This window comes from Barbus barbus (assembly GCF_936440315.1).
Source record: "Barbus barbus genome assembly, chromosome: 37".
Lineage (NCBI taxonomy): Eukaryota > Metazoa > Chordata > Actinopteri > Cypriniformes > Cyprinidae > Barbus > Barbus barbus.
In genome coordinates, this window is record NC_136715.1 from 18,394,741 (window position 1) to 18,422,257 (window position 27,517).

At 36.2% G+C, this 27,517-nt stretch overlaps 1 protein-coding gene and 1 pseudogene across 2 annotated transcripts in view; both read left to right on the plus strand.

The window, feature by feature from the left end:
* The first annotated feature begins 166 nt into the window (after positions 1-166).
* On the plus strand, positions 167-11,695 carry LOC306857204 (zinc finger CCCH-type with G patch domain-containing protein-like; annotated as a pseudogene). The gene is made up of 7 exons (XR_013785894.1): positions 167-281; positions 560-1,149; positions 2,145-2,278; positions 2,539-2,706; positions 5,818-5,938; positions 6,642-7,041; positions 11,528-11,695. The product of XR_013785894.1 is annotated as a zinc finger CCCH-type with G patch domain-containing protein-like (transcript).
* A 1,133-nt stretch (positions 11,696-12,828) lies between these two features.
* dnhd1 (dynein heavy chain domain 1) overlaps positions 12,829-27,517 on the plus strand; it is a gene marked incomplete at its 3' end in the record, with an annotated part of 34,908 nt that continues 20,219 nt past the window's right edge. The window contains exons 1-23 of the mRNA XM_079395988.1: positions 12,829-12,856; positions 13,350-13,764; positions 13,857-14,030; positions 15,047-15,250; positions 15,353-15,463; positions 16,352-16,508; positions 16,988-17,239; positions 17,345-17,488; positions 18,404-18,479; positions 18,595-18,815; positions 18,952-19,195; positions 21,521-21,678; positions 21,762-21,881; positions 21,964-22,240; positions 22,330-22,457; positions 22,544-22,742; positions 22,838-22,929; positions 23,019-23,235; positions 23,348-23,473; positions 23,566-23,660; positions 23,745-26,823; positions 27,043-27,166; positions 27,299-27,488. Of these exons, the coding sequence (XP_079252114.1) occupies positions 13,409-13,764; positions 13,857-14,030; positions 15,047-15,250; positions 15,353-15,463; positions 16,352-16,508; positions 16,988-17,239; positions 17,345-17,488; positions 18,404-18,479; positions 18,595-18,815; positions 18,952-19,195; positions 21,521-21,678; positions 21,762-21,881; positions 21,964-22,240; positions 22,330-22,457; positions 22,544-22,742; positions 22,838-22,929; positions 23,019-23,235; positions 23,348-23,473; positions 23,566-23,660; positions 23,745-26,823; positions 27,043-27,166; positions 27,299-27,488 (6,744 nt within the window). The 5' untranslated portion in view covers positions 12,829-12,856; positions 13,350-13,408. The remainder of the gene's footprint in view (positions 12,857-13,349; positions 13,765-13,856; positions 14,031-15,046; positions 15,251-15,352; positions 15,464-16,351; positions 16,509-16,987; positions 17,240-17,344; positions 17,489-18,403; positions 18,480-18,594; positions 18,816-18,951; positions 19,196-21,520; positions 21,679-21,761; positions 21,882-21,963; positions 22,241-22,329; positions 22,458-22,543; positions 22,743-22,837; positions 22,930-23,018; positions 23,236-23,347; positions 23,474-23,565; positions 23,661-23,744; positions 26,824-27,042; positions 27,167-27,298; positions 27,489-27,517) is intronic.

The following is a 27,517-nucleotide window of genomic DNA, read 5'->3' on the forward strand; positions in this document are numbered from 1 at the left end:
AGTTAAATTCGTAGTCTTGTTTTTAACAACACAAAAACAGGAGGTATTACATAGTCACATTATTAACACACCATAGCTGCTAAAAATAAAATACATTTAGGTGTTTTTGAAACCGCACGGTTTACGTATAATTTTTAAGTTTATTTAAACTTTTTAAAAAAAAATCGGAAGCAAGCTGATCGATGACGACAGTGAGGTCAAAGTTGAGCGACTCCTAATGAGGTGCTGTATCTGTCCAAACAGAAACAAAACAATGCCACGACCAACGGCAGATTTCAAATGTAAGTCCGTCGTGATTTTTAAGTCATTTTAGTCGGGTAAAAACTTAAAACCATGTAACTTATCTGCATTAAGACAGCAGGACACTAGCCAGAGAGTGCTAACTTTAGGCTGTAACGTTAGCTTGAAAGCTAACCGGCATCATTGCATAGTCGTTACATCACAAATATATCACACAGGAACATTAAATATATTTTAATTAAGGTGCTGATTCTGAAATATGTGAAAACTATACTGCATAATGTAGCGGGACCTTTCTTTGTCTGCTCTTTTCCTTTAGTTTCATCTCAGTGAGCTCCTGTCATGTAAGGACCTGATCCTCACTATGGATGAAAGCAGTCTGGAAGAAGCCATCAAGACCTACAGCGCTCAGCTTCAGCAGGTGGAGGTGGCGTTATCTGCTGGTTTGGGCTCAGCAGAGCAGGCTGACCTCCTGAAGCTAAAGGAGGACCTGCAGCAGCTCATTGAGCTCACAGAGTCCAGCCTGGTGTCTGTCAAAAAAAGCCAGTTGCTGGCCTCTTTGGAGCAGCCTTCGGCAAACCAAAATGCCACATCTGCTACTCAAGAAACTGCTTTAGAGGGTGAGTTTGCTACTTTCTATGCTGAACTATCAGAAGACTCTGCTGAGGTAAAACAAAACACTGAACCGGATGAGGAGGAAGAGGTGGATATAAGTGGAACTAAGGTATGTGCTCCTTACCGTACCTCATGGGGAACCCTAGAGTACCATAACGCCATGGTAGTGTGCCCTGAAGAGCCAGAAGGAGAAGAGGCTCGAGTCCGGGTGCTTTACCTTCATCCCACAAACAAATGCATGAAACCCTGCGGCTTCTACCTTGAGGGCAAGTGCCGCTTCATGGACAACTGCAGGTGCTGTCTTTTACGTCTTCAGGGTTTTTTTTTTTTTTTGTGGAACAAAAAAGTGTGGAGCTTTGACATTTGACTGCCAGATATTATAATTTTCACGCAAAAAGGAAACATTAAAGAATACAAATTTGAAAATCTTTTATACCATTTTTAACAAAAGTTAAAATTACATCAATTTTGACATTTTAAATTACATCAATTTTTTCTTACACTTTTAATACATGTGAGTGCACATCTTAATTATTTTCTTAAAAGTTGCATATTTTCAGGTAACATTTATTGTTTAAAATATATTGTACATATATTTATATGCATAAAATACTTAAGTATTATTTTAAAACAGTTTAATGATATTGTTCATGTAAAAAGTAGTTTTATGAATATCTTATCTATTTTTTAAACTGATCTTTTAATAATTATAAGAAAATGTTTTTTCCTTGGAAATGTCATTTATAAATGCATTTAATAATTAACCAAAACTGTTTTATTATTATAACTATAGTTTTATCATAAAACTATATTTTCCTGTTTAAAATGTTATTTGTTTATAAATTTTATATATAGTGCTGTCAAATGATTAATCGTGATTAATCACATCCAAAATAAATGTTTTTGTTTACATAATGTGTGTATACTGTGTATATTTATTATGTATATATAAATACACACATGCATGTATAGATTTAAGAAAAAATTTACTTTTATATATTAAATATTTTATATATGATATAAACTATATGAATATAAATATATACATGTAAATATTTTCAAAATATATTCTGTATGTGTGTTTATTTATATATACATAATAAATATACAAAATACACACACATACTGTATTATGTAAACAAACTTATTTTGGATGCACTTAATCGCGATAAATCGTTTGAGAGCACATATCTATCTATCTATCTATCTATCTATCTCTCTCTCTCTTTGGACTATGGTGGTATTTTTGTTTTATGTAGCTGTTTTGTTGACTAGTGTGTGTTTTTCAGGTACTCTCATGGGGAGGTGGTGTGTGTATCAGAGCTCAGGGACTTCCTGGAGGCTGACATCAGTAACATGGAGTCGGGCTCTGCGTGTTTGGCCAAGCATGAAGATGGCATCTGGTACCCAGCCAGAATATCAGGTACAATTTCTCATTTCTTTCAGCGCCATTAACAGAAAGGAAGAACAAAGATTGCTACATGATATCATTTGTGTGTTACCTTCCCTACAATTTAGAAGACAGAGAGATTCCTTATTGATCCCCAAGGGGAGATTTAATGGGATATAGCGGCAGCTTCAAACATAGACTGCACAAAAACACAACAGTACGTGCACTCGATCAGGTAAAACAGAGCAATACATTAGAGGTGTGCATGAGACATTGTGCTTCTCTTTTTCCAGAGATTGAAGGTGGCTTGCACACAGTGAAATTTGACTCGTTGCTGCTGAAGGAGGCTGTGCTGGAGGCTGATGGGATCATTCCTCCTCTTCGTCAAGATGATGGTTCCTCCTCTTCCTCATCAGACTCTGAGGATGATACAGACCAGTGTGATGCTGCCTATGCTAAAGGTGCCTAAAGCATAATTACAACATCCTCTGGAATATTGTGTACTGCAGTACAGTACAGCAGGGCTCGCAAAATCGCTAGCCCGACATCCCAGGGCTATTGTGTTTTCCAGTCGGGCTACCAAAATGTATCACTGCCCTGCCCGACGGGCTACCTTAAATACAGGGCTCCCACACAGTGTTCCCTCTAAGCTGAGCAACCGCGACCGTGAAACTGAATACTTCAATGGTTGCGGTGCGCTCAACACGAGAGACAACACAAACGCAATGACATGAGAAATAAAACGTCCTCGTGTATTAAAGAAGAGTGGCTTGATTAAGTGCTGGAAATAGCGGAGGATGGGCAAAACTCTGAAACATGTACAGTCACACACGAGTATTGTACAAACTGTTCTTCATAACCATGTTTAGACTGCTATAGAAGAATTCATATGTTCACGTTTTTTTATATATTTAACTTGCAGATCTCAGATTAAGTTTTGCTTCAGTTTGTATTCTATTCTATTCTATTCTATTCTATCAGTTTAAATAGTTTGTTTTGATAATATATTATGTTAGGGCTATATTATAAACCTGATAAATAATTGACCTTGTTTTTGAGTCTTTGACTTTGAGTCTCTTGCTCATCAAGGCTGTATTCATTTCAAAAATACAGAAAAAACAGTGATATAGTGAAATAGTATTGCAATTTCTAATATTGGTTTCCTATTTTAATACCTATACTATAAAATAGCATTTATTCCTGTGATCAAAGCTGAATTTTTAGCATCATTACTCCAGTCTTCAGTGTCCCATGATCCTTCAGAAATCTTTCTAATATGCTGATTTATTATCAGTGTTGAAACTGTTGTGCTTCTTAATATTTATTTGGAACCTGTGTTACTTTTTTCTTTGATTCTTTGATTAATAAAAAGTTTAAAAGAACAGCATTTATTCAAAATAGAAATATTTTCTAACAGAAGTTTTTACTATCAATTTTATCCATTTAACACATCCTTGCTGAATAAAGTTTATTGAACTTGCTTTAAACTTTAGAAAGTATCTTTAAAAAAAGAAAGAAAAAAAATTCTGACCCCAAACTTTTGAATCGTTTATATTGTAACACAAAATCTCTATTTTGACTAAACACTGTTCTTTTTAACTTTTTTTTTTTTTTTTTTTTAATATCACGGGTCCCAAAAAATACAGTATATTAAAAAAAAGCAGTACAACTGTTTCCAACATTGATTAAAAATCAGCATATTAAAATTACTTGTAAAGGATCATGTGACTGAAAATACTGCTTTGCTTCACAGTAATTAATACAATTTTAAAGTATATTAAAATAGAAAACATTTATTTTAAATTGTAATAATATTTCACATTATTATTTTGTGAAATAATATTCAGTATTTTTTATCAAATAGATGCAGCCTTGATGAGCATAAGAAACTTCTTTAAAAAACTTTGATCCAAATTTTTGAACTGCAGTGTATTGTACAGTAAAAATGTTTCTCATTTAACCTAAAATGTACATCATTTAGTTACATCAAGGGTCACATCATTTAGTTACACACTTTTTTTGTGCATGCATGCTGTACAGGTCTGGTATAAAGAATGCTTTTGCCCAGGTGACCGAAATGTCCGCTCAATAGAGAAAAGTTTTGCTCAGCAAGAAAAAAAATTAGAGGGAACATTGCTCCCACGTGTCCTTAAATTTGATACAACTAAACTGAAGAGTTTTTAAGGCCTTAGACAGTTTTAAATACTTTAAATGGTATAAGAAATCATAAATCATAAATAGATTTTTAACAATTCTGCAGATACCTTGTAAATAGTAAAATAAAACTCTTTCCTTGGTATTCGTTGATATTTGTGTATTGAAAATGTTTTTGATTGACATTTATGGTCTTTATTTTATTTGGGCTAGTTAAATAATTTTCGGGCTACCAAAATCTGAAGAGTACCTGCCGAAGGGCTACCAGGGATTTAGAAATTTTGCGAGCCCTGTACAGTATACTGTAGTCTGAGGAAAGTATATCTGGGTCAATCTTTTAAAAGACCCGTTTATATTCTTTAGTAATTGAGAGAAAATAAAAAAAAACAGCATATTTTTTAAAACCTTCAGAATATTTTCCACTGTGACATTATTTTCATCGCAGTTATCCCCATTCCTGTCAATTCTCATTACTGTAATACATATATATTTCAATCTATACCATTAAAGAAATTGGGGGATTTTTTTTTTAAACCACAATACCATGGCACCTTTTCGGAATTTATTTATTAAAAACAGTAATATTGTGAAATTATTGAAATTTAAAATATTGTTTTATTATATCTTCAGATGTAATTTATTTTTGTGAATTTTCAGCAGCCATTTCTCCAGTCTTCAGTGTCACATGATTCTTTAGAAGTCAAGCTAATGCTGATTTGGTGCTCAAGAAACACTTATTGTAAATGTCAACGTTTTTTTTTTTTTTTTGTATATTTTTTATAGAAATTGTGATACATTTTTGATGAAAATAGTTCAAAAGAACAGCATTTGTTTGGAATAGAAATCTTTTGTTACCTTATAAATGTCCTAACTGTTGCTTTTTTGATGCATCCTTGCTTAGAAAAATTCCTTTCAAAAACAAAAATCTTACTGACCCCAAATTTTTGATTGGTAGTGTTTATTGTATAAGTAAAAGATACAGTTAAAAACTATTAAAGTATTGAGAATCTCCATTGAGAAAAATGGGAATTTAAAAAAAAGAAACATCCAGACACACCACAATAAAGGGGAATCGTAGAGAATGTTCTTAATTGTTATAAAAAATGAAACATGGATACTAAAATATGCATTTCTTTATGGAAAATGTTTACTTATTGTTTTGTTCCATTTTAAATGTGGACTGAATATATGATCAGATTAAAATTAACTGATTGTGCTTGTTAGCTGTTTTCAATAAAGACTAATCTTTAAAATATCAGCTCAGTTCATAGGTCAAATGAATTAACTCCACATTAACATGTCTGCCTGCATTGTAGAGCAGTTCATTCACTGGCCATACACAAATACAGATGCAAAGGTTTAGAGCTCTTCAACACAGGGTACTGTTGAAATTAAGCTGACTTTGTATCTCATTACAGTATTCACATCAAGGGACGAGGACATGGCCCAGGTAAACAGTGCAGAGTTTTGTGGTTGGGAGGCTCACGCGTGGCATTGGCTCCAAGCTCTTGCTGAAAATGGGTTATGAGCTTGGTAAAGGTAGGTGAACATTAGTCTAAAAACTATAAGAACAGATGTTTGCAATTTAGTGGTCGACCGATATATATCAGCTGATATTTGGTACCTTTTTAATTATCAGCATGGTGGAAGTGGGCCTTTTATTTTGTCAGCTCATAGACGCCTGAGCGCACAGAGTTCCCATTTTGCTTTTTCATTAGTTTACTGTCTCCGTTTAACAGTTCTGACAAGTAAATTATTACACTCAATTCTTAAACGCAAAGTATTATAACATTAATTTTTCTATTATTTGTAACTGTAAAGCAAAGGTTGTAATATTATAATGCTTTCAAAATACTTAAATATCAATTTTTTTTAACTTCCTTAATTTTGTAAACTTGTCAAATTCAACTTTGAGATCCTCTGAAGTGTGGATTTGTCGAATGCATGTAGAAATGTGTGTGCGCTCTAGGTTTAAAGATCAGAGTGTGCATTTGAATGCTGAAATAAGTGTTGGGCTGTCACAGAACACGCATAAGAGACAAACTTTAGATCATTGATTTTAAATGATGCTGCCCTATATCTATGCTATATATGTCATATTCACTATGTGCTGTATGTAGAATTAGTACTACCTTGTCTTTATTTGAAAAAAATTTATGTAGGCTATTTGTAGGCTTTATATCTGCTGTTGGCCATCAAAATATCCATATCGTTTCACCACTTATTTATATCTTGTGCGTAGGTTTGGGGAAAACCCTGTCTGGACGAGTAGAGCCGGTTCAGGCAGTGGTTCTTCCGAAAGGCAGCTCATTGGACATATGTGCTGAGCTCACGCAGAGAAAGACTGCAGCCGCTATCGCTAAGGATAACCCAGCCCCTCATAAACCGAAGGCTAAAAAGAGAAAAGCATCCACATCGACACGCCGCAATGTTTTTGATTTCCTGAACACTAAGCTTGGTGATAGAGCTCAGTCTGCGTCTCATTCATCAAGCTCATCAGTCACTGGTGCAGAGGCCTACAGGGGCGGAAAGAGCACCAAACGTTCCCTGAATGTTCGTCTGTTCCAGACTACAGAGAAAGTAGCTCAAGTGGAGAGAGAGATTAAGCAACTCTCAAAGTCTCTCAGTAGACGAAATGGAAGGTATACTTTACTCACTTTCTTTGCACCTGGCCAGTTTTCTTATCTTTTCCTTATCATCAGTATCTTTCTTGATATTACCCTTACCAGTGTTGCAGAAGCTACTTAAAGCTGCAGTCTGTAACTTTTTTTTTTTTGGGGTTAAAAATGATCAGAAATCAATATTTGAGCAAGTACATAACCAGCCAGTGTTCAAAACTATCGCCTTACTTTAGCCCGATTCACAACGGTTAGTTTATAATAATGTTTTCTAATTTGAGTGGTACAGGTAGGTGTCACAGGAAATTCAAGCATGTCATGTCATTACGTCACGTCTGTAAACGTAAAGAAGTTGTCCCGGCTACTAGACTATCGCATGTCAGGATCCTGCAGGTGACGTATTTTTTATAGCCTTTTCTCACAGCAGCTAGAATAATTAAATGTATCATTTTGATGGCGGATTGTAATCCAGAAAGGATTGTGTGTTTATGAAACAAATTATATTCCAGTTTTAAATGTGCCTCTGATTATTACAGAGTCTGGGATTACACCAGATTTGTATTTTAAAGACAACCAGTTCGATGAGAGCATAATTTGCTTTTTGGGTTAAAATAATTTCTTAATATGTTTTTCGAATGGCATGACAATTAGATTAGACTGTACAGGAATTGAAATCTACACGCTAAAGGCCTTTCCACACTGAGCGCGAAAAAGCAAAATGAATTTCGCACGCGATGATGCGCTGGAATAAAACAACAGCTTCCTATGGATGTTTCCACATAGACCGCGAACATTCGCGCACCGAGAATGCAATTTTATTTATTTATTTTTATTTATTTTTTTCGTTCAGTCTGACGAATCTTCAGTTTTGCAAAGCGAAAACACGGGCCATCCAATAAGATTTGAGCTGGGATCACATGACCGGAGCAGCTGCTGTTGCACAAAAGTTGAGAATGTTTCGAAAACCAGTGTAAACGAACACCGAAGAGTCTCCTGGATATAAGAGTGGATACTGAATTCTTGTTATCGTTGGTATTTGAGAACAGATTTATTCTCGCATGTTCTTCATACAGAATAACATTTATAATAATTCTCCACTGAATCATGTGATCTGTAGAGCACCGTCCGTTTTCTTCCACATGCGCGAGTGTTATGATTCAGAGTGCATTCACTCTCTAGATCTTCCATATTAAAAAAAACACATGAAAATATGAAAGCAAATAGACATGATTATGCCGATATTTTCTGTATGTGTTTTGTATGCAGCTCATTTTATTTTTTATAGCAACAAAGAGTACATCTGTGCTTATCATTATGGAATCAAAATCAACTATAAATCACAATCGGAAGTCACAAGCACTCGATGATGGTTTAAAGTGGGTAACCAAATACATTAATAAATACATTTTCAAGTGTAGCTTGATGCTAATTGTACTTCTAATTATATTTTAGGATGTAGCCTATTCTTGTAAGCATTAGAGATAGTTTGTGTTTCTGGTGTAGAACTAAACTTTGTTTATCTTAATTTAGATGTTAAATCCATGCGATACATATCCGAGGAAAAATACATTGTTGGTCAGCGCCACCTAGCGTGCAGGAGTGAATTAGCAGAAGGCGAATGTTCGTTTCGCGCTTGGTGTGAAAGCAACATTCGCGGGCGATTCGCCTCGTCTTTTCGCATCGTGCTCAGTGTGGAAAGGCCTTAATACACACTATACTCATTGTCACATAATGCTGATGTTGTTGACATTAATAATTTGAGAATAAAGTATAACAATAATAATAATTTGCACGGTTAGATGTGATATGAGCTAACCGATCGTTAGATTTAATCACCATTGGTAGCGTGATGTATTGTAATGCTTTTTTCCTCAGTTGGTCAGAACAATCATGGCAGACTTGTTACTTGTTCAGATGGCAATATATGGTGGAAATTCTTATTTGGGTCATATGTTCCAAGACGTAGGCTAGAATCTGTGATTCCTAAGTACAGTATCCACACCGGTGCGGTGACTGACAGACTGACACATACTCCTCAAAACTTTAGATTCATCCGCACTGGAGCCATGACGGAGCACAACCCCACGCACGGAAGATAATTCTGCACAGAGCTGCAATTCCAGGTTTTCAAACAGAGATGGCGCCAAAGAGGCAAAACTTACGGACTGCAGCTTTAAGTAATTAAATTACCGTCTGCTCTTGAAAATGTTATGCTGTTTGGGGACATATGGACACTAATTTTTTTCAAAAGCTCATTTCAGTTGAACAAATCATTTAGTTTAAACAATTTAGTCAGAATAAACCAATTGTATAAATCAGACTTTTTGAAGGCTTATTTGTGAATTTAAACCATTTAAAGGGTTAGTTCACACAAAAATGAAAATGATCCTGTTATTTACTCACCCTCAAGCCATCCTAGGTGTATATGACTTCCTTCTTTCAGACGAATCCAATCGGAGTGATATTAAAAATTGTCCTGGCTCTTCTAAGCTCTATCATTGCAGTCAGTGGGTGTTTCTGTTACACGGTCCAAAACACACAAAATAAAGTGCGCATATTCATAAATGGCTCCGGGGGATGAATAAAGGCCCCCTGTAGCGAATCCATGCATTTTTGCAAGAAAAATATCCATGTTTCAAACATGATAAACACATCTCTCTCACTTCATCTAACTTTCATAAGCGGAAGCCCTTCCGGTGGATGATGTAGGAGGTCGGCGTTGTGTGATTAGCGACGAATGTGGGGAGAGAACAAAACAAAACACCGGTCACAAATTAGGGATGGAACAATTACCGGTTTGACAATAAATCATGATAATATTCCCCACGGTTAGTATTACCATTTCATATTTTAATTATCATTAAAACCGTATTAGATTATCACGATTTGAACAACTGATAAATAAATTTTGTCCAGCATATAGCAGTTTTCAGTAACAGTGTCACGTGTCAGTAGATTGGTTTTATGTGAAAACATGGCAGAAAAGCTGAGAGGGTTTAAAAGAGTGCTAATAGAATTACACAAATGAAGCTATGAATGAATTACATGAATCTACCTCTGAAGGTTCTGACTGTCTTCAGAAAAGATTTGATGGCATTTTGTTTTCATCTTCGCTCCATGTAATGCCTAATAAAGTAGTGTTTTAATCGCAATGCTGCTTTGTTCACAGAGGTTACGGGAAACAGCTGTAATTCTGCTGCTCCATCAGCGCCACCTGCTGTCAGAGAGTGGATTTACAGAAACTTGCATTCACATTCAGCCTTTGTGCAGTTTCTGTCTGGGCAAAAACAGACCAAATTTGCATGCCCCGCTGTACATTTTGACCTGTTGATGAAAAACAATTTATGCGAGTTATGATTCTACACATTTAAACAATTTAGATAAGGTATCTAGAATTATTTATGGAGCAGATCATTTTGACTATTGAAAGGCTGAAATGTGAGGTTTACTATTTTATGAAACTTTACTCAAACATTTTGTACATGCAATTAGATAAACTGTTGTCAGTCATGTTGTCATTTAAAATTCAGACATCATTTGTAATTTTATTGTTTTAGTGTTTATGCAAACCAAAGGTAACTTTATTTATTGTTTGTTGGTTTTAAATACAAAACTTAGTGAAATGATTTATGAGTCAGTACTTTTACTTTTACACATTTTAACAATACCATGATAATACTGATAACTGTGATAATTTGGGTCACTATATTCATGATCAGAAATTTTCATACAGTTGCATCTCTATGACAAATTAGAAGCACAAAACGAGGATTTGTAAAAAAAAAAAAAAAAAACCGCATCGATTTGCTACAGGAGGCCTTTATGGCTATTTAGAGCCAGGACAGTTTTGAATATTATTCCGACTGGATTCATCTGAAAGAAGAAAGTCATATACACCTAGGATGCCTTGAGGGCGAGTAAAACTTGGGACTAATTTTCATTTTTGGGAGATCTAACCCTTTAAATGAACAGTCTGAACAAACTTCTTGGATGAATCAGACCTTTAGACAAATCATTTTTGAATTGAAAAAATTAAGTTAGTTGTCCATTCAAACTGATTCGATGAATCACTTTTTTGAAGACTTATTTTATCAAAACTTTCAACAATTTAAAATATTTGTTGACCAAATTAATTATATGAACCAGCAGCTTTTTTAAAACCAATTTTTTAAAAATAAATTATCAATTTAAATGAACTGTCTAAACAAATCTACTGGATGAAACAGACTTTTGAAGATATTCATGCATGCAAAATCTTAGCCCCATTTTATCTTCTAAAGCTGCTTGTACAAAAAAAGCAAAAAAGATGTACAGTTGGAGAGCACTTTTCATTATTACCCGTTTGCTCTGACATACATTTGCTTGTGCAATACAGTTATACAAAAATAGCAATGAATAGTTTTGTTGCAGCAGTGCTGTTAATTTGGCTGAATAGAGGTTTCTTTCTCTCCAACACTCATTGTTTTTCTCTTTCTAAGTTTGTTTTTCTTTGCTGTCTCTCTGTCCACAGGGATGCGACAGTGGTCAGTCGAATCGAAGAGAAGCTCATTGCTTCCCACAATTTACTGGAGCAGCTGAAGGCTCAGGAACAGACCATTCAGAGAGAGCAGAAGAAAGCAGACACGCATAAGAAAATGACTGAATTCTGACAAATCTACTGTCTTTTCATGCTGTTAATTGGGATTTTGTTTAGTGTGTATAAACATTAATACATCTATCGGTTTATAAAGTTTTGATATAACATGTCTATACGATAATGTATGTGTGAAATGCATTTTTATTTGTTTATAGTCCATCAAAATCTTACTCTCTGACATAAAGAATGGCATTTTTAAACTCAGATTCATTTAAATGTTTATTTTAATGATCCAGTACATTTAGACACACAAGGACAGTGTGAGACATTACTTGCAATACATTTTTGAAACAATGTGGTTAGTATATAGTACACGTTTCCTGAGAAGTCCATTTTCTGGAAAATAGGTGTAAAACTGAAAGCGAGGGCAGAGTCTATCATTGTTAATCTTAATCTGCAGTGTGTTGGTTGATAATGCAGTTTAATGAATGGGACACCACAGAGAAAACCGCTCTGAAACTGCTCAAACACCAAAGTTTTTCTCCTGGCTGGTTTTAATGGAGTTTGGGGTGCTTAACCAACTTAGGAAGGCTAGGAGACCAACTTGAACCCAATTTAACAAACCAGCAAGTGTTATTTTAGTATCTTTGATATACTATTATATTTTTTATTATTATTTTGAATTGGCTTTTATTTTTATATTTTCTCTTTTCATTTTCAATTTTGTTACATTTTTGACACCTTTAGTAGTTTTTGTATAGATTTATGTATTCATCAGGTTAGCTGAAATATTTTTTTATATACATTTTATTTTATATTTATTTCAGGTAACTTTGTAATGGTTTTAATTTCAGTTTAAATTAATAATAATAACCCTGAGACCAGCAAGCTCCATGGGCTGATGTTTGCCCCCATAAGGATTTGCAACTAACGTTAGTAGACTACCTTACAGTGAGGCTTTTGACTTTCTTGTCAAAATCTTAAATATAATATTTATTAAGAGCCCTTTTGATTAATATTTGGCATTGTCTTGTTAATGCATTTCTTGGCACGTTATGTTTTGTCCGCTTTTACCATAAGGCTTTGACTTGAAGCTCCTTTGCCTTCATGGGGCCTTATCCTGTTCTTAATTTCCTTGCATTATGTAACCCGTTCCATATGGTTACGTGAAGTTTGCCTTGTAAGATTTCTATTGTGAAAGTTTGCTACTGTACCCATGGCAACAGAAAGCGCGCAAACAGATGCGTTGAGATTTGATTCCAGGTAGGACAAATTTACACAAGTCTCTTTATATGAACTTATTAAAACAGTAAGTCGCTTATTTTTCACATATCTAGCAAAACAGCGTCGTATTTGTGTTTTTGTTGACTTGGCTATCATTTCTCGTTCCGGTGCGGTTGTACTATAGAGTATAAATATTGAAAACGACAATATAACATTTCTATTAATGCAAGTGAAGTTTACTTATACGTGTACTTTTAGGTTAAATTAATGTGCTCCTGTGGACTGTTGGGCTTAAGTTACACGGTTTAAACCTATTTTAGAAAAATTAGTAGACAAAATTAATTTTCTCTAATAAAAGGTAACTTACCATAGGCCTAAATAATAATGCTAGACATGCAAATGCTGCTTTGTTTGTAGTAATGCAGTATCAAGTGGTCTTCTTAATCTAAATTTGTGCTCAGTATCTTGACAAACAGGCATACTACTTTTTGATTCATGTTTCATGAAACATTGAATGTGTTTTTTTCTTCAGAAGATGGGTTTGAAGAAGTCTCACAGTGCAGTTGGTGATATCTCAAACTGACTTTAACCATGTCATCACCCAAGAAAGAGCCTCAAGGAAATGGCTTCTCAGAAACCGCCAACACCCAAAGCAAGAGAAGAAACCAGCTTTACTGTTCAGATTGCAGTCTTGAACCTGCAGCTTCTCAGCCTCGACTGCTATTTCGTAAATCTCATACTGCGACACCAGCATTTAAGTGTGAACCCTCACCTTTTCGCGCCCTCAGCCCTCTGTTGTCTCCACCACAATATGATCTGTCTTTTGTTAAACTACCTCAGTTAGTATCATTGCAGGTGAGCACAGTCAGAGAGACTTTGTGGAATGAAGGAGCAAATTTTGTGAGGCATGTCAGAGTAATTAAGCCCTCAAGTGTCGGAAAATTCAAGTAAGTTGAGTATTGCCAGCTTATTCCATTCGTCCACTTTTCTTTGATTGTAAATATTGTAAGATTGTAAACAGTTTATCTGTGTTTTGAAGTGTTGAACATGAGAAGCCTGCAGTCCCAAAGGAAAAGACTAAAACCAAGCAAAAAAGAAAACCCAAATACAAACCACTCACTGGAACTGAGGTAGTTGAGATGTTAGCCGGAAAAAAACATCTAGGGGAACATGAATTTTATTATTTGAAGACTTCTGAAGATGGTCCATACAGGTGCCAGTAATTTTTTTGTTGTATTTTATTGAAAATCCTTTATCTAATTTGGTTTTCCTGGTCAAAAAGGACCATCCTTTTAAAAATTGTTTGTAGGTCTCTCATTTTGCTTTATTATCACCAAATATTTAATTAAATATTTTTATCAACTTGTTTTATTACAGTTAGAATAGGTTTTGTAATTCTTTCTGGAACAGATTGATCGTGAGCCTCATTGATCTGAGCGTATGCACCTCAGTTTTCGAGTAAAAAAAGCCTTTTTTAAATAATTTTGTCAATGTTCACTCAAAAACTGAAATAAATAAGCTCAGATCAATGAGACCTGTGATCAGTTAGTTCCAAAAAGAAACATAACCTCTTCTAATTGTACGAAAAAAATGAATCCAAAATTTGGTAAATATTTAACATATAACAGTCCAAGAGCGCACATCCAATAGGCAAAACGCTCAATGTGGGTGCTCCACCACAATAATATGAACCAAAAAATCAAAGTGGGCACACCATAGCTCCAGAAATAGAAAAATATTTATGTTCTCACCACAGGTGACGTTTTGACATTAGACGCTCTTCAGACGTCTGATGAAGAGCGTCTACGCTCGAAACGTCACCTGTGGTGAGAACATAAATATTTTTCTACTTCTGGAGCTATGGTGTGCCCACTTTGATTTTTTGATAAATATATAGACATTTATAGACATTTATATAAGCGATTATCGTAGGCCTGACATTTTTGGTCTGGGAAGGAGTGCAACAAGATGTTGAAAAAATCACCAAAAAGTGCAAAATCGTTATTGCCTGTGTGAGCAAAGTCAGTAAGTTTTAATCTAGTGCAATAATATTAAAGGTTATAGTTCACTCAAAAATTAAAATTCTGTCATTATTTACTCACCATCAACTATCCCTTTAAGTTGCATTTTCAGGAACAATAAACCTCCCCAGGTCAAAATTTAGCCTTTTTTTGTATGAGATTGGATGTATGGTTGACGTGTTGACTAACACTAATGCTCTTTTGTCAGACCATATGATTTGCGAGTTGTCTCGCGCAGTGAAGCAGGCACAGATTACTATACCAATACCTTCACAACCATAACACACATTCAGAATGGGTGCTGCATTGAACTCTGGAGCCTGGAAGAGTGGGAACGAGAGTCTGTGCTTTGGGGTGCTCTGAGAAACATCCCATTTTTCAGAGACTATTTACTGCGCAAGACCTTCAAAAGGTGACTTATATTCAGTCTTAATATATGTAACTTTGGAATGTCTGATTATATAGATGTTTATACAAGCAGTTTTTCTATCTGTATCTTTGACAACTTTTCCAGGTGGCACAGGAATGTACACCAGGCTACTGTCAAACGCAGGATTGAATTCCTTCCATCTCAGCTGTTGATAGCAGTGCCTCAGTTCAGGGATGCCTTATTACATCTCACCAGGTATTTGTCCAAATAGTTTAGTTAAAAATTAAATTAACCCTGTAAAGCCTACTGTATCCTGTTTAATATGCAAACTATTTTTGGCAAGTAAAACACCTTTTAATATACTCCAGAAATCAGGTTATGATACACGCCTTTTTGTTGTAAATATTTAATATTCAAAAAGTCAAATATGATCATCAGGCTTTTGAGGAACATTTATTTGGTCATCTCTCAATCATCACTGCATTATATGTTTAGAAACTACAGCGCTTTGATCATAAAGCTAAACAGTTAAATATAATCTTACTAAGAATATTATTGGGAGATATAGAGTGACAACTGATATTTATATGCATTTTATGTAAATAGTCTGTTATACTGTTATAAAGATTGCATTGATTTACATTACAAGCTATCAGAATTTTATTGTTAATTTTTGGCCGTATCAGTATCATCAACCTCGACAAATATTTTCTCACTGTATTATTCAATATGAGCCATAAAAGCCAAAAAACAAAAAGTTTCACAGAATTTAGATTTGTCTAACCATTGTTTCACATGTCAGGCTTTACAGAGTTAAATTAACAATGAGTTTTAAGGTCCTTGTACACTGAGTCTGAAATTTGCATTTGCGTTTTATTCGTCATCCTTTCCTATCAAAATGCTTGATGCGGATGCGAAAACGCAGAAAATCTAACCTGATCCGAATTTTTTATGACGGACAAAAGTTTCGGAGGCAATGTGTAAACGTGATTAACACAAAGTGAGGTAGTATTTATTCTTTATTTATTAGTATTTTATTCTATTTATTTATTTTGGACAAGAACTTCGGACTCAGTGTGCAAGGACCTTACCTGTAAATATTCAAATTTTGCTCATCTCAAAAGCTTCTTTTATTTTTCCTAGATTAATTGAGGAGCTAAAGCAAGTCAGCTGGCTGCCACATGATGATTTCAGGACTTATACACTGTTAGATTTCCAAACTGCACTCCTGGAAAAGAATCAGGCAGCTCAAGTTTCTTTAAATAGTTTCCTACATTGTTGCTTTACGATACTTAGTAAGGTAAATATATATTTCCTTATTATACATTTCCTTAGTATATACTTAGTAGGGTATTATATTTCAATTCACTCAAAATTCTAAATTAATTTACTCCCTCATGAATGATTCAAAAACCATACTTTCTTTCATGTGATGCAAACACAGTTATTTAGCGTAATGTTCAAGCTACTCTTTTCCATATATTGAAATAAAGTAGTTACCATGGCTGTCAAGCATTTTCAGTAAATAATGATTTACATTCCTCACACACTTCAGAAGACTTGGAATATAGCACATGGACTAATATAATAATCCTTTCTTGTCCTTGGAATTCATCCCTGATCTCCATCCACAGTGTATGCAAGAGAGAAGCTTGAATATTCTTCAGGCTTGCTTCTTTTGTTTTGCACAGAATAACAGAATACTAATTTCTGGGTGAAGTATATCGTTAATGTTAATAAATATACACTGCTCTTAGTATCGTCAACATCTTATTGCAGGTGAAGGATAATAGTTACCAAGCACATCAGGAGCTCCAAATGAAAGTGGAGAACTCAAAGCTCTACCAGAGCAGTCAATCCCTACACCTTCAGCTTGCCTACCATAGAAACCTACAGAAAGAGCTCATTCAGGCAGAGCAAGCCATACAGTGGCTGGGAAATCTCGCTGCTCTAGCTGACCGCATGACTGTTCAAAACCTTGTCACCATCTCAAAGCGGGAGATCACTGCATTCCAAAACAATGTTTTAAAAGTGAGGGACAATGTTTTAATTCTGAATTGTCATTTGATTTGAGAATCAATCATAGTCTGGACTTTGATTTCTCTTTGATGATCTGACTTTTAAACACTCTTTTAGAGAGAACGGGAACAACAGGGTGGTCTCTTCCAGGCAGAAATTATCCTTGGAGCAGATGGGCAGCTTGCTGTTTTTCCTCCATTTCAGTTGTTTCAAGAGGTTTTACTTGGAGCGTTGTTATCAGTTGCAGATTCTGTCCTGCAGGTGAGAAAAGAGTAGATTATTCATGGTCTTGTTATAGTGCGAGAATTTTAATCATTTTTCAAATTTTACAGTTATTTATTTCTCATTCAGATGTTTTTCATACCATTCTTATTATTCCATCTGTAACCTTTGTGTTATTATTTTAAATACTTTTATTGGTACAAATCTACTGCTACAAATAATTACTCTTTTCACTGCATTTGTGGATGTATTGAAAAGTATTCCCTTGGAAAAAAGAACCTTGTAAAGCTGAACTTTAAAGTGTTTAACCCACTTAAGTATTTTTATATGTAATTTCATAAATAAGTCTTTGAAATATGGTTAAAGTGTACTAGTATTTAAGGTAAACTAATAGTCAGAACTAATTTCTATTGAGCCGTGTACGTCATGTACTAATATTTTGAATTTCTTTCTCCTGTTGAACACAAAAAAAGATATTGACAAATGTTGGTAACAGTTGCTGGTAGCCATTGACTTCCATAATATTTTTTCCCTACTATGTAAGTCAATGGGAAACAGCAAATCTTTGGTTACCATGAGAGAATATAATTTGTTTGGTGAATTATCCTTTTAAGTACTCTTAAGTGGACATTGATTTAAATTATTGGTCTCAAACTCAATTCCTGGAAGGCCACAGCTCTGCACAGTTTAGCTCCAACCCTAATCCAACACACCTGATCCAGCTAATCTAGCTCTTCAGGATCACTAGAAACTTCCAAGCAAGTGTGATTTGGAGCTGGTTGGAGCTAAACTGTGCAGAGCTGTGGCCCTCCAGGAATTGAGTTTGAGACCAATGATCTGCAAGTACAGTTTTTAAAAACATAGTTTTTAGATTTGAAGTACAGTACACTACAAGTGCTCATTCAAACAATTCTTTTACACAAGGTTGTGCTAAACTGTTGATATGATCTACAGGTTTTTGACTCCTGCAGTTTGTCTTGTGACTCTAAAGGCTGTTTGTCTGCCAGTTGTGTTGAAGACCTCATTGGAGGTACCCAGCAGAGCATGTACCATTAAATAAAAAGTAACATTCTTTTTAATATTAAGCAAATACAACATGTAGCATAACATTCTCATGTTTTGTATTTCCGTTTCAAAATTTACAGCCAAAGGTTGTGAAGTAACAGGTCCTGTCAGTGTTTCCTCACAAAAGGAGCATGATATGTCACTCAAAACCCTAGTGCCAGTCAAAATGAACTCTCTCAGAGTTCAGGGACAGAGAGTGCAAAGCCATTATCAGTCTCTGCCCCAGAGACTGCTGGAGTGGAACTTGAAAGTCCATGTCGGAATACAAGAGATTCAAAATGAGCAGGACAAGATTACACAGGTTTTCTGACTTTTTTTAAAAATCTGTATACATTAGATTCAAATAAACACCATGCCTAGAAGAGTATGAATATGTACAGTAGCATTACTATTTCACAAAACACTGTGGTTATGATGCCCTCGCTTCTCTTGTGTAGGTCGCCATTACAGAGGTACACCAGTTGTGTCAGAGCCACTCTTGGTTGGCAGATGTTCATTTGTTCACCAGTCAGTGGAGTTCAGCCTCTCTAGAAACCTTGCATGGATCTTCCCCCCTGAATTATGAGGAGCTGATCAAGAAACTTCATTCTTGGATGGACAGAGTTCACCGCTTGCCGCCATCCTTCACCACATCAAATAAGTTGTTCACTGTAGTGATCTCCAACATCCAAAAGGATATAGGTGTGTGTTTTTAAGTTTCTAAAATTGAAATTTAATTAAAAAGGAGCTCAATTTAAGCTTCTACAGCATCATAGGCACATCAATTGCATGCTTTTAAAAGTGAGTAATTTGCAGTCTACTATAGTATATTTGAAATTTGTGATCTGTATGCTTCCCGTTTCTGTTAATTCATGAGAAAACGGCTACTTGAATGGCTGTCAATGAAGAAAGATGAATGGTGTAGTTAAAGCAGTTACATTAAGCAATCACAGGACTCGATGATTGATTATATGCTTACTTATATTTTAGTCAATACAGGAAACTAATAACATTAGTTCCATTTAATTAAAATGATCTATATATGTGTCCAATGTTCTTGTGTTTATTAGTGTACATGGCTGCCCACTTTTTCAGAGACATGTTTTTAGCATTCATTGTTAGGAATTTAAAAATATCTTTAATAAAAACATCACAACATAAATTCACAACAATCACATTTTTCTGAGAGAATTAGCTACTCATCCAATAAAGGCATTATGATTGCCACAATAATACAGTCTAAATGTACTAACAATAAATTAAAAAAAATATGATCAGACTGACTTATACAGGTGCATCTCAAAAAATTGTGAAAAAGTTCATTTTTTTTCTTGTAACTTATTTCAAAAAGAGAAACTTTCATATATTTTAGATTCATTACATGTAAAGTAAAACATTTCAAAAGTTTTTTTGTTTTAATTTTGATGATTAGAGCTTACAGCTCATGAAAGTCAGAAATCAGTATCTCAAAATATTAGAATATTTACATTTGAGTATCAATTAATGACCATCCCTACAGTATAAATTCCGGGTATCTCTTGTTCTTTGAAACCACACTAATGGGGAAGACTGCTGACTTGGCAATGATCCAGAAGACGAACACTGACGCCCTCCACAAAGAGGGTAAGTCACAGAGGGTCATTACTGAAAGGTGTGGCTGTTTACAGAGGGCTGTATCAAAGCATATTAAATGCAAAGTTGACTGGAAGGAAGAAATTGGGTAGGAAAAGGTGCACAAGCAACAGAGATGACCACAAGCTTGAGAATACTGTCAAGCAAAGCTGATTCAAACACTTGGGAGAGCTTCACGAGGAGTGGAATGAAGCTGGAGTCAGTGCATCAAGAGTCACCACGCTCAGACGTCTTCAGGAAAAGGGCTACCAAGCCACTTCTGAACCAGAAACAACGTCAGAAGCATCTTACCTGGGCTAAAGAGAAAAAGAACTGGACTGTTGCTCAGTGGTCCAAAGTCCTTTTTTCAGAGAAAAGTACATTTTGCATTTTATTTGGAAATCAAGGTCTGGAGTCTGGAGGAAGACTGGAGAGGCACAGAATCCAAGCTGCTTGAAGTCCAGTGTGAAGTTTCAGAAGTCAGTGATGATTTGGGGTGCCGTGACGTCTGCTGGTGTTGGTCCATTGTGTTTTATCAAGTCCAAAGTCAATGCAGCCGTCTACCAGGAGATTTTGGAGCACTTTATGCTTCCATCTGCTGAAAAGCTTTATTGAGATGCTGATTTACTTTTCCAGCAGAACTTTAGCACCTGCCCACAGTGCCAAAACCACTTACAAGTGATTTGCTGACCATGATATTACTGTGCTTGATTGGCCAGCCAACATGCCTGACCTGAACCCCATATGGAATCTATATCTGGGATATTTTGGAAAATCTGGGATATTTTCAAGAGAAAGATGAGAAACCAGATGAGCTAAAGGCTCAATAGTGCCTCAGAAGAGCCACAGGCTGATCGCTTCCATGCCACACCTCACTGATGCTGGAATTTGTGCTAAAGGAGCCCCGACCAAGTATTGAGTGCATAAATGAACATACTTTAAAGAACTTCAACTTTTCTGTTTTGCAAATCCTTTTTTTGATTGATCTTAGGAAATATTCTAATATTTTGAAATACTGGATTTTTGACTTTCATGAGCTGTAAGCTCTAATCATCAAAATTAAAACAAAAACTGTTGAAATGTTTTACTTTACATGTAATTAATCTAAAATATATGAAAGGTTCACTTTTTGAAATAAGTTACAAGAAAACATGAACTTTTTCACAATATTCTACTTTTTTTGGATGCACCTGTAGTTGTGACAGAAGCATATACCTCCTCTTAATGGTCTTAACCCTCATGGTAGGTCAGTCACGTAGTTTGTATTTTATTGCTAAAAGATGATTACTTAATGAAGAAAATAAATTAATTTTTGTATACAGAAATATTAGTCTCCCGTACAGTTTAGAAATGGAGAGATCATGTCTGTATATCAAGCATTAGTATAAATGTTTCATGTCCTGTTTTTGTGTTAAGGCTTCATTTTAGGCACCATTGACAAGGATGTGCTAAAGCTACTCTGTGAAGATTTGCAGACACGCTCTGAAAACCTAATTTCTGAGCTGAAAAGAGCTGTGGAAGTCATGAAGTCTGAGCCAAATACCTTTCACCAATTCACAGTTTTTTCAGACATGGTATTGACTTTGACATACTGCTTTGTCAGTACTGGTCGATTACTGTGAACTACGGAGTAATTAATCAGCATGATTATATGCAGGTAAAGCGCAGTGAGAGAATGTCAGATGATATGCAGAAGAGGCTGGAAGACCTCCACTCCCTACAGGAGACTGTGAGGAGGAATTACATTGATCCAAACAACATTCTCTCAATGAAGCAGGTACATGTGAAAATGTGGTCATTGATTTTTTTATTACAAATTCAGTTGAGTCTCAAAATCTGACAGACAGTTATTTCTGCAGGTAGTTGACTTGTGGGATCAGTTTGTTCAGCTCCTAAAACCAGCTGCAGATGTAGTTACTCAGAAGCTTCATTCTATGCTTGAAACATTGGACTGGAATGTTTCTTCATTAGTGAACAAATTAGACAACTTGGTTGCGCAAGCCACTTCTGGACTCTATCTTGACCCTGACCAGAATCCCAAGGAAATGCTTGTCCAGCTGACAACATTGTGCAGGGAATTCTATGTGATTGCTGAGCAGCTGAATGATCAGAGCAGAGTCAGTGAAATTCTTAGAGGTAAGATATACACCCAGGATCCTAAGCACCTCCCTTCCAATGGTTTTAATGCAATGGCTTCATGTCAGTGATTTAATATATTCTTACAGGTCACCTACTGGATCTCACTTTTCTGACTGTAGCACAGCAGAATATGGAAGCAAGGAAAGGACTCTGGGAGCTGATGAGTGTGTTGTCCACACAAATCCAAGAGTGGAAGCTACTAACATTCAAGAATGTATGTAATTATTGAAACTGAACAGTTTTTGTATTTTGCATGTATTTATACAGCTTTACAGTTCTTTTGCATTCATATCTTTGCAGTTTGTGGTGGCTAAAGCCCAAGACAAGGTTAACGAATGGCTACAACAGGCAGAAGCATTTGCAAAAGTTATACCCTCCCATGATACTTTGCTGCATAAAACCTTGCAGATTTTGCAGGGGTTCAACCAGCTACTCACTTTTTTAAGTAAGCTGAGCAGTCCAACACTGAAGCACAAGCACTGGAGAAGCATCTTAAAGGGTAAGATAAATGACATTACAAAAACATATGCAAGTGCCAGGTTAGTTTTGGAACCTCTAGTATCATATATACCATCATTACAATTGTTTCTGTAGGAATTGGCCTGCTGTATGACCCAGAATGGAAATTAACGCTGGCTGATCTCATGTCCAAAGAGCTACAAAAGCATCAAAATAAAATCAATAAGGTTCTCATTTGTTTATTAAAGTGAATACCTAACATTAACTGTTTTTGGATCATTGTGAACTATGAGTGTGGATGTGCATTGGCTTCCAGATCTATCTAGATGCCAAAGCTGAGGCAGACATGGAACAGACATTCAGAGCACTCCAGAGGGACTGGGAACGTGCAGAATTCCATCATAAAAGGTTTATTATTGCTGTCCAGAAACAGCAAGGTGAAGTAAAAGAAAAAAATATATTTATTTCCTGTTCCTCACCTCAGAATGCACCAAACCATCACATTATTGATGGCGAAACCTTCACGATCATTGGTGAGTTATATATACTCTCATCTATACAACTGATCTCAACCATTGGTACAGATGGTACAATTGTCTTTTGCAAAACATTTTGAGTTTTTTTTTTTCTAATTTCTCTGTGCAGGATTGGAGGCACTTTTGGCTCAGACTAAGGAAAGTGTTCTGACCTTTTCTGATATGCTGCGTTCTCCTCATGTTGCTGAGTTTCAGCAAGAGGTTGAACACTGGCTGCTGCATTTACAAGAGCTAGGTATATTAAACATGTGTCAACAAATTTATTTTTGGACTGTAGAAGGTGTTAAGAAATACAGATTTATTGTTTTCTTTTTTCTTTATTTACAGATGAATTGCTTTATATATTTGAACGATATCAGCAAAAATGGATCTTTTTAAGCAGAACATTTAATGACACAGTGCACACTCAAAAGTCTGAGTTGGTATGTTTTTGATGGAATGCTTAGTATGTTTACTGCAGTTTAAGTGAAGCAGTTTTCTCTGACTAATCAATTTCTCTATTGTAGCAAGAGAAGTTTCACCCGGTGGATAAGATGTTTCGTGATATCATTCAGATCACTGTTAATGACCCATATGTATCCAGTTTTGTTCGACTGGGTACAACAACAGAGGGCAGTGACAGTTTACAAGGACAGAGTCTACGTGCTGTCTTTATGAATGGACTTACAGCAATGGAGGAGATTTCTAATCACTTATTCTACGTCTTGGAGTCACCACGAAGCCAGTTCCCCAGACTCTACTTTCTCAGTGATGGAGAGGTGATGAAACTTCTCACTTTACAGCTCCCAGCACCTTCCTCCCTTTTACCACTGGTGCAGAAATGCTTCAAGGGAGTGAAGCAGCTTGATGTTCAAGTTGAAGGTGATGTTTGTTGTGCATATGATTTGACGGCTCTAAGTAATGAGCGAATGTGCGTACACGGTGTATATGGAGAATTTGGTGAACATGTTCCCTTCATCTGTCCTCTTGAGTCAAACCTCAGTCCCGTGGCTTGGCTTAGTCTTTTTGAGCAAAAGTTAAATCAAGCCATGAAACAGGCATTTCTGAAATGCTTAGCTCTCCAGCAAAATTCAAACATCGAAATGCAACCCAGCACCTCAGACCTGATTGGGAATGGCAAGGAGAACAATTCAGAAGTAGCTCATGAACCTCCCTCACTTTTGTATCTAATATCTCAGTATCCTTTGCAATGCCTTTTGGTGGTAGAGGAGGTGTTATGGTGTAGTAGGATCCGGACGTCATCACATTGTTGTACTACTGGCTTGTGGACAAGAATCAAGTCCCAAAATGCTGCAAAACTGCACTATTTGTGCCAGATTTTAAAAGAACACTCAAATGAAGAACCATCCCAAATCTTGACAGCTCTGCGTGCCTTGGTTATGCTTACTATGAAACACTCTGGCCAAACAGATGGGCTTGCTGAAGTAAAAGGAGACTTGGAGTCCTCTTTTGAATGGCATAAGCTTATGAAATATTACCTTATCCCAAATGATAATGGACCTTCTTCTGATTTACTTCAGTCTCAACAGAATCAGACTGTCTGTGTTGATATTCTGTGCACACAATTGCCATATGGCTATGAATACATTGGACCTGATAACTGGACAATGGTGACTACTCCTTCAACTGAACAAGCTTACATGGGCATAATTCTTGCCGTATCAAGCTTCAAGTGTGCTTTCATTAGTGGACCCCACATGTCAGGCAAGCAGCATGCCGCTGTGCAGTTGGGTTATGCATTGGGACGACAAGTGGTCATCTTGAAGTGTTGTTCAAGCACTGGTTCTTCGGTCATTTCCCAAATGATTCTAGGTGCTCTTCAAACTGGGGCTTGGCTTGTGCTTGATTCAGTGGATTTGTTGGAACAAGGGACATTGTCTGAGTTGGGACAACATTTGGCTGAAATTCATCAAAATTTAGCAGCAGTTCAAAGACAAAAACAAGCGGAAGCACATGAGTTGACAATGAATGAGGTGGTATGTCACATTACTGGGAAAAATATTCGGGCCAAGCTAAGCTATGGATGCGTCACAATCTCAGATAACGGCTACTCAACCGAGATACCAGAAAATCTTAGAATTGCAATGAGGCCTGTTGCATTTATGCAGCCACACTACAAAATTATTGCAGAAGTGATGCTGACGTCATTCGGATTCTCTGAAGCAGCTACCATGAGTCGCCGCCTGGTCTCTCTCTTTAGCCTTGCTAAGGATTCATATTGCCTCCCTCATTTTGTCAGTGGTCATCAGACCTCATGGCTTGTCCTTCTCAGAAATGTGATTGCTGTTTCTGGAGCACATTTACATCTCTCTCGTCATTTGAAAGGAACTGATAAAGGTACATTTTCTTGTCAGAATGAGACAGGATCTGCTTGTACAAGACTTGAAACAATCCCAGCGAAGGTCGAAGAACATTATTCATCACGTTTAAAGTTTATCAATCAGTCTAATGTGACTGCAGATTTAGAAGAGCAAGCAGCAATTAAAGGAGTTCTGTCAGTCATGCAGTATACTGTCTCGGATCCAAAGAGAGCATCACAGTTTTGTAAAATATGTGAGGAAATCTTTCCGAAAGCGAGGTACTTTTCAAGTCCACAACTGTTCATTGATGAAGAGGAACAAAAGATTGTTAGAACTTTAGTGATAGATGAATTGCAGCAACAGGGACTTTATGCAGACATGCAAATACCTCACAACGTGTTGATCTTGCATCAAGCTTTGAAGCTCTCCAATGTTGTAGTGCTTGTTGGACCAGCAGGTAGCGGAAAAACAACTTTGTATCAAGCCCTTGCAAGTGCACTTCAGAAACTGTCCAGGACTTGGGAGGTTGATCCTAAAGGGGATTTTAAAGACATTTATCATTATTTCCCTAAACCATGTTGGACTTCTGTGAGCACAGAAGTTATATTTCCTAATACCTTGTCCCACAAACAGTTTTTTGGCGGATATTTTGGTCAGGACAACTCCTGGATTGATGGAGCTTTCACCAAAGCATTAAGACACTCAGAACAGCCTCTGCCCATTGCTCCTTCCAAGAGTGTGGAAACTGTGCAAAAACAGCAAGAAAAGTGGATTGTTCTGGATGGAGATCCACTTGGCAGACCTAGTTGGTTGGACTCTTTGACTACTCTTTGCGATCTTGAACATCCCCATCTCTACCTTTCATCAGGAGAGAAAATTGAGCCATCAAGACTGAAAATACTTGCTGAGATAACAAACCTTGGTGATTCAACCCCCTCTGTAGTGACACACTGCAGTCTGGTATATGTTTCTGGAGAGAATCTGTGGAGATCTGTGTGGAAGAGTGAAATGAATGTGCTGTCAACTGAGCATAATGTAGACCACATTACTCTGGAAATGTGGAGTCACCTTTCTGAAGACCTTTTTCCTAACACGCTAGTATTTCTTAAAAACAAAGCACTTTCTTCAGTGATGGCTAGTGATGGATGTGAAGGCAGACAATCATGTAGGATTACAGATGGTTTGCAGGAAATAATGTCCTTCATTAAGATTCTTCACACCCTTTTGGAGCATTCTGGGAAGGGAGAAGGCTTGAAAAACACATCAAGAAAAACTGAAACAAAAAGTAGGTTATACAAATAACATAATCAATTATACAAATCTATGCATTTATATATGTTACTTCAGCTTTGGGTATTTTTATAGCCTGGGATTAGATCTTTTTAAAATGAACAGATTTCAGGCAGAGGAACTGCTTTTTGATCTGTTGAAAAGTTTTATTTACTTGATTCAAACTATTTTTGTTAACAGTTAAAATTTAGCTTCCACATTCTCTCTTCACTAGATGCACACGTTTTCCAGTCACCCTGCACTGATGCCACAGCTTCCTCTTGTCAATGGGGGTTACAAGCAAGAAACCTCTTTATTGTAGCTTATGTTTGGGGGTTTGGAGGACATTTGCACCCTAGGTATATATGTAATTCATAAGTGAAAATACTAAATCCTAGATGTTGCTATGATGTATGTGAAAGAATATGCCTGTTCTCATTCCTAGATGTTGCTATGATGTATGTGAAAGAATATGCCTGTTCTCATTGTAGACACTGGCCACATTTTGATCTTTTTGTACGGGACGCCCTGTATATGAGCCATTGTAAAGTGGAGACTCCACCAGAAGGCACAGTATTTGAGTATTTCTTTGAATTCAGTGAGGAAATGAGAGATACAACCAATTTCATCAACTGCAGCATGCGTAAGAGTCCACAGCTCTTCTTCACATCTGTGCCTCAGGTTTGCCTTTTATTTCATAGAGTGCGTAT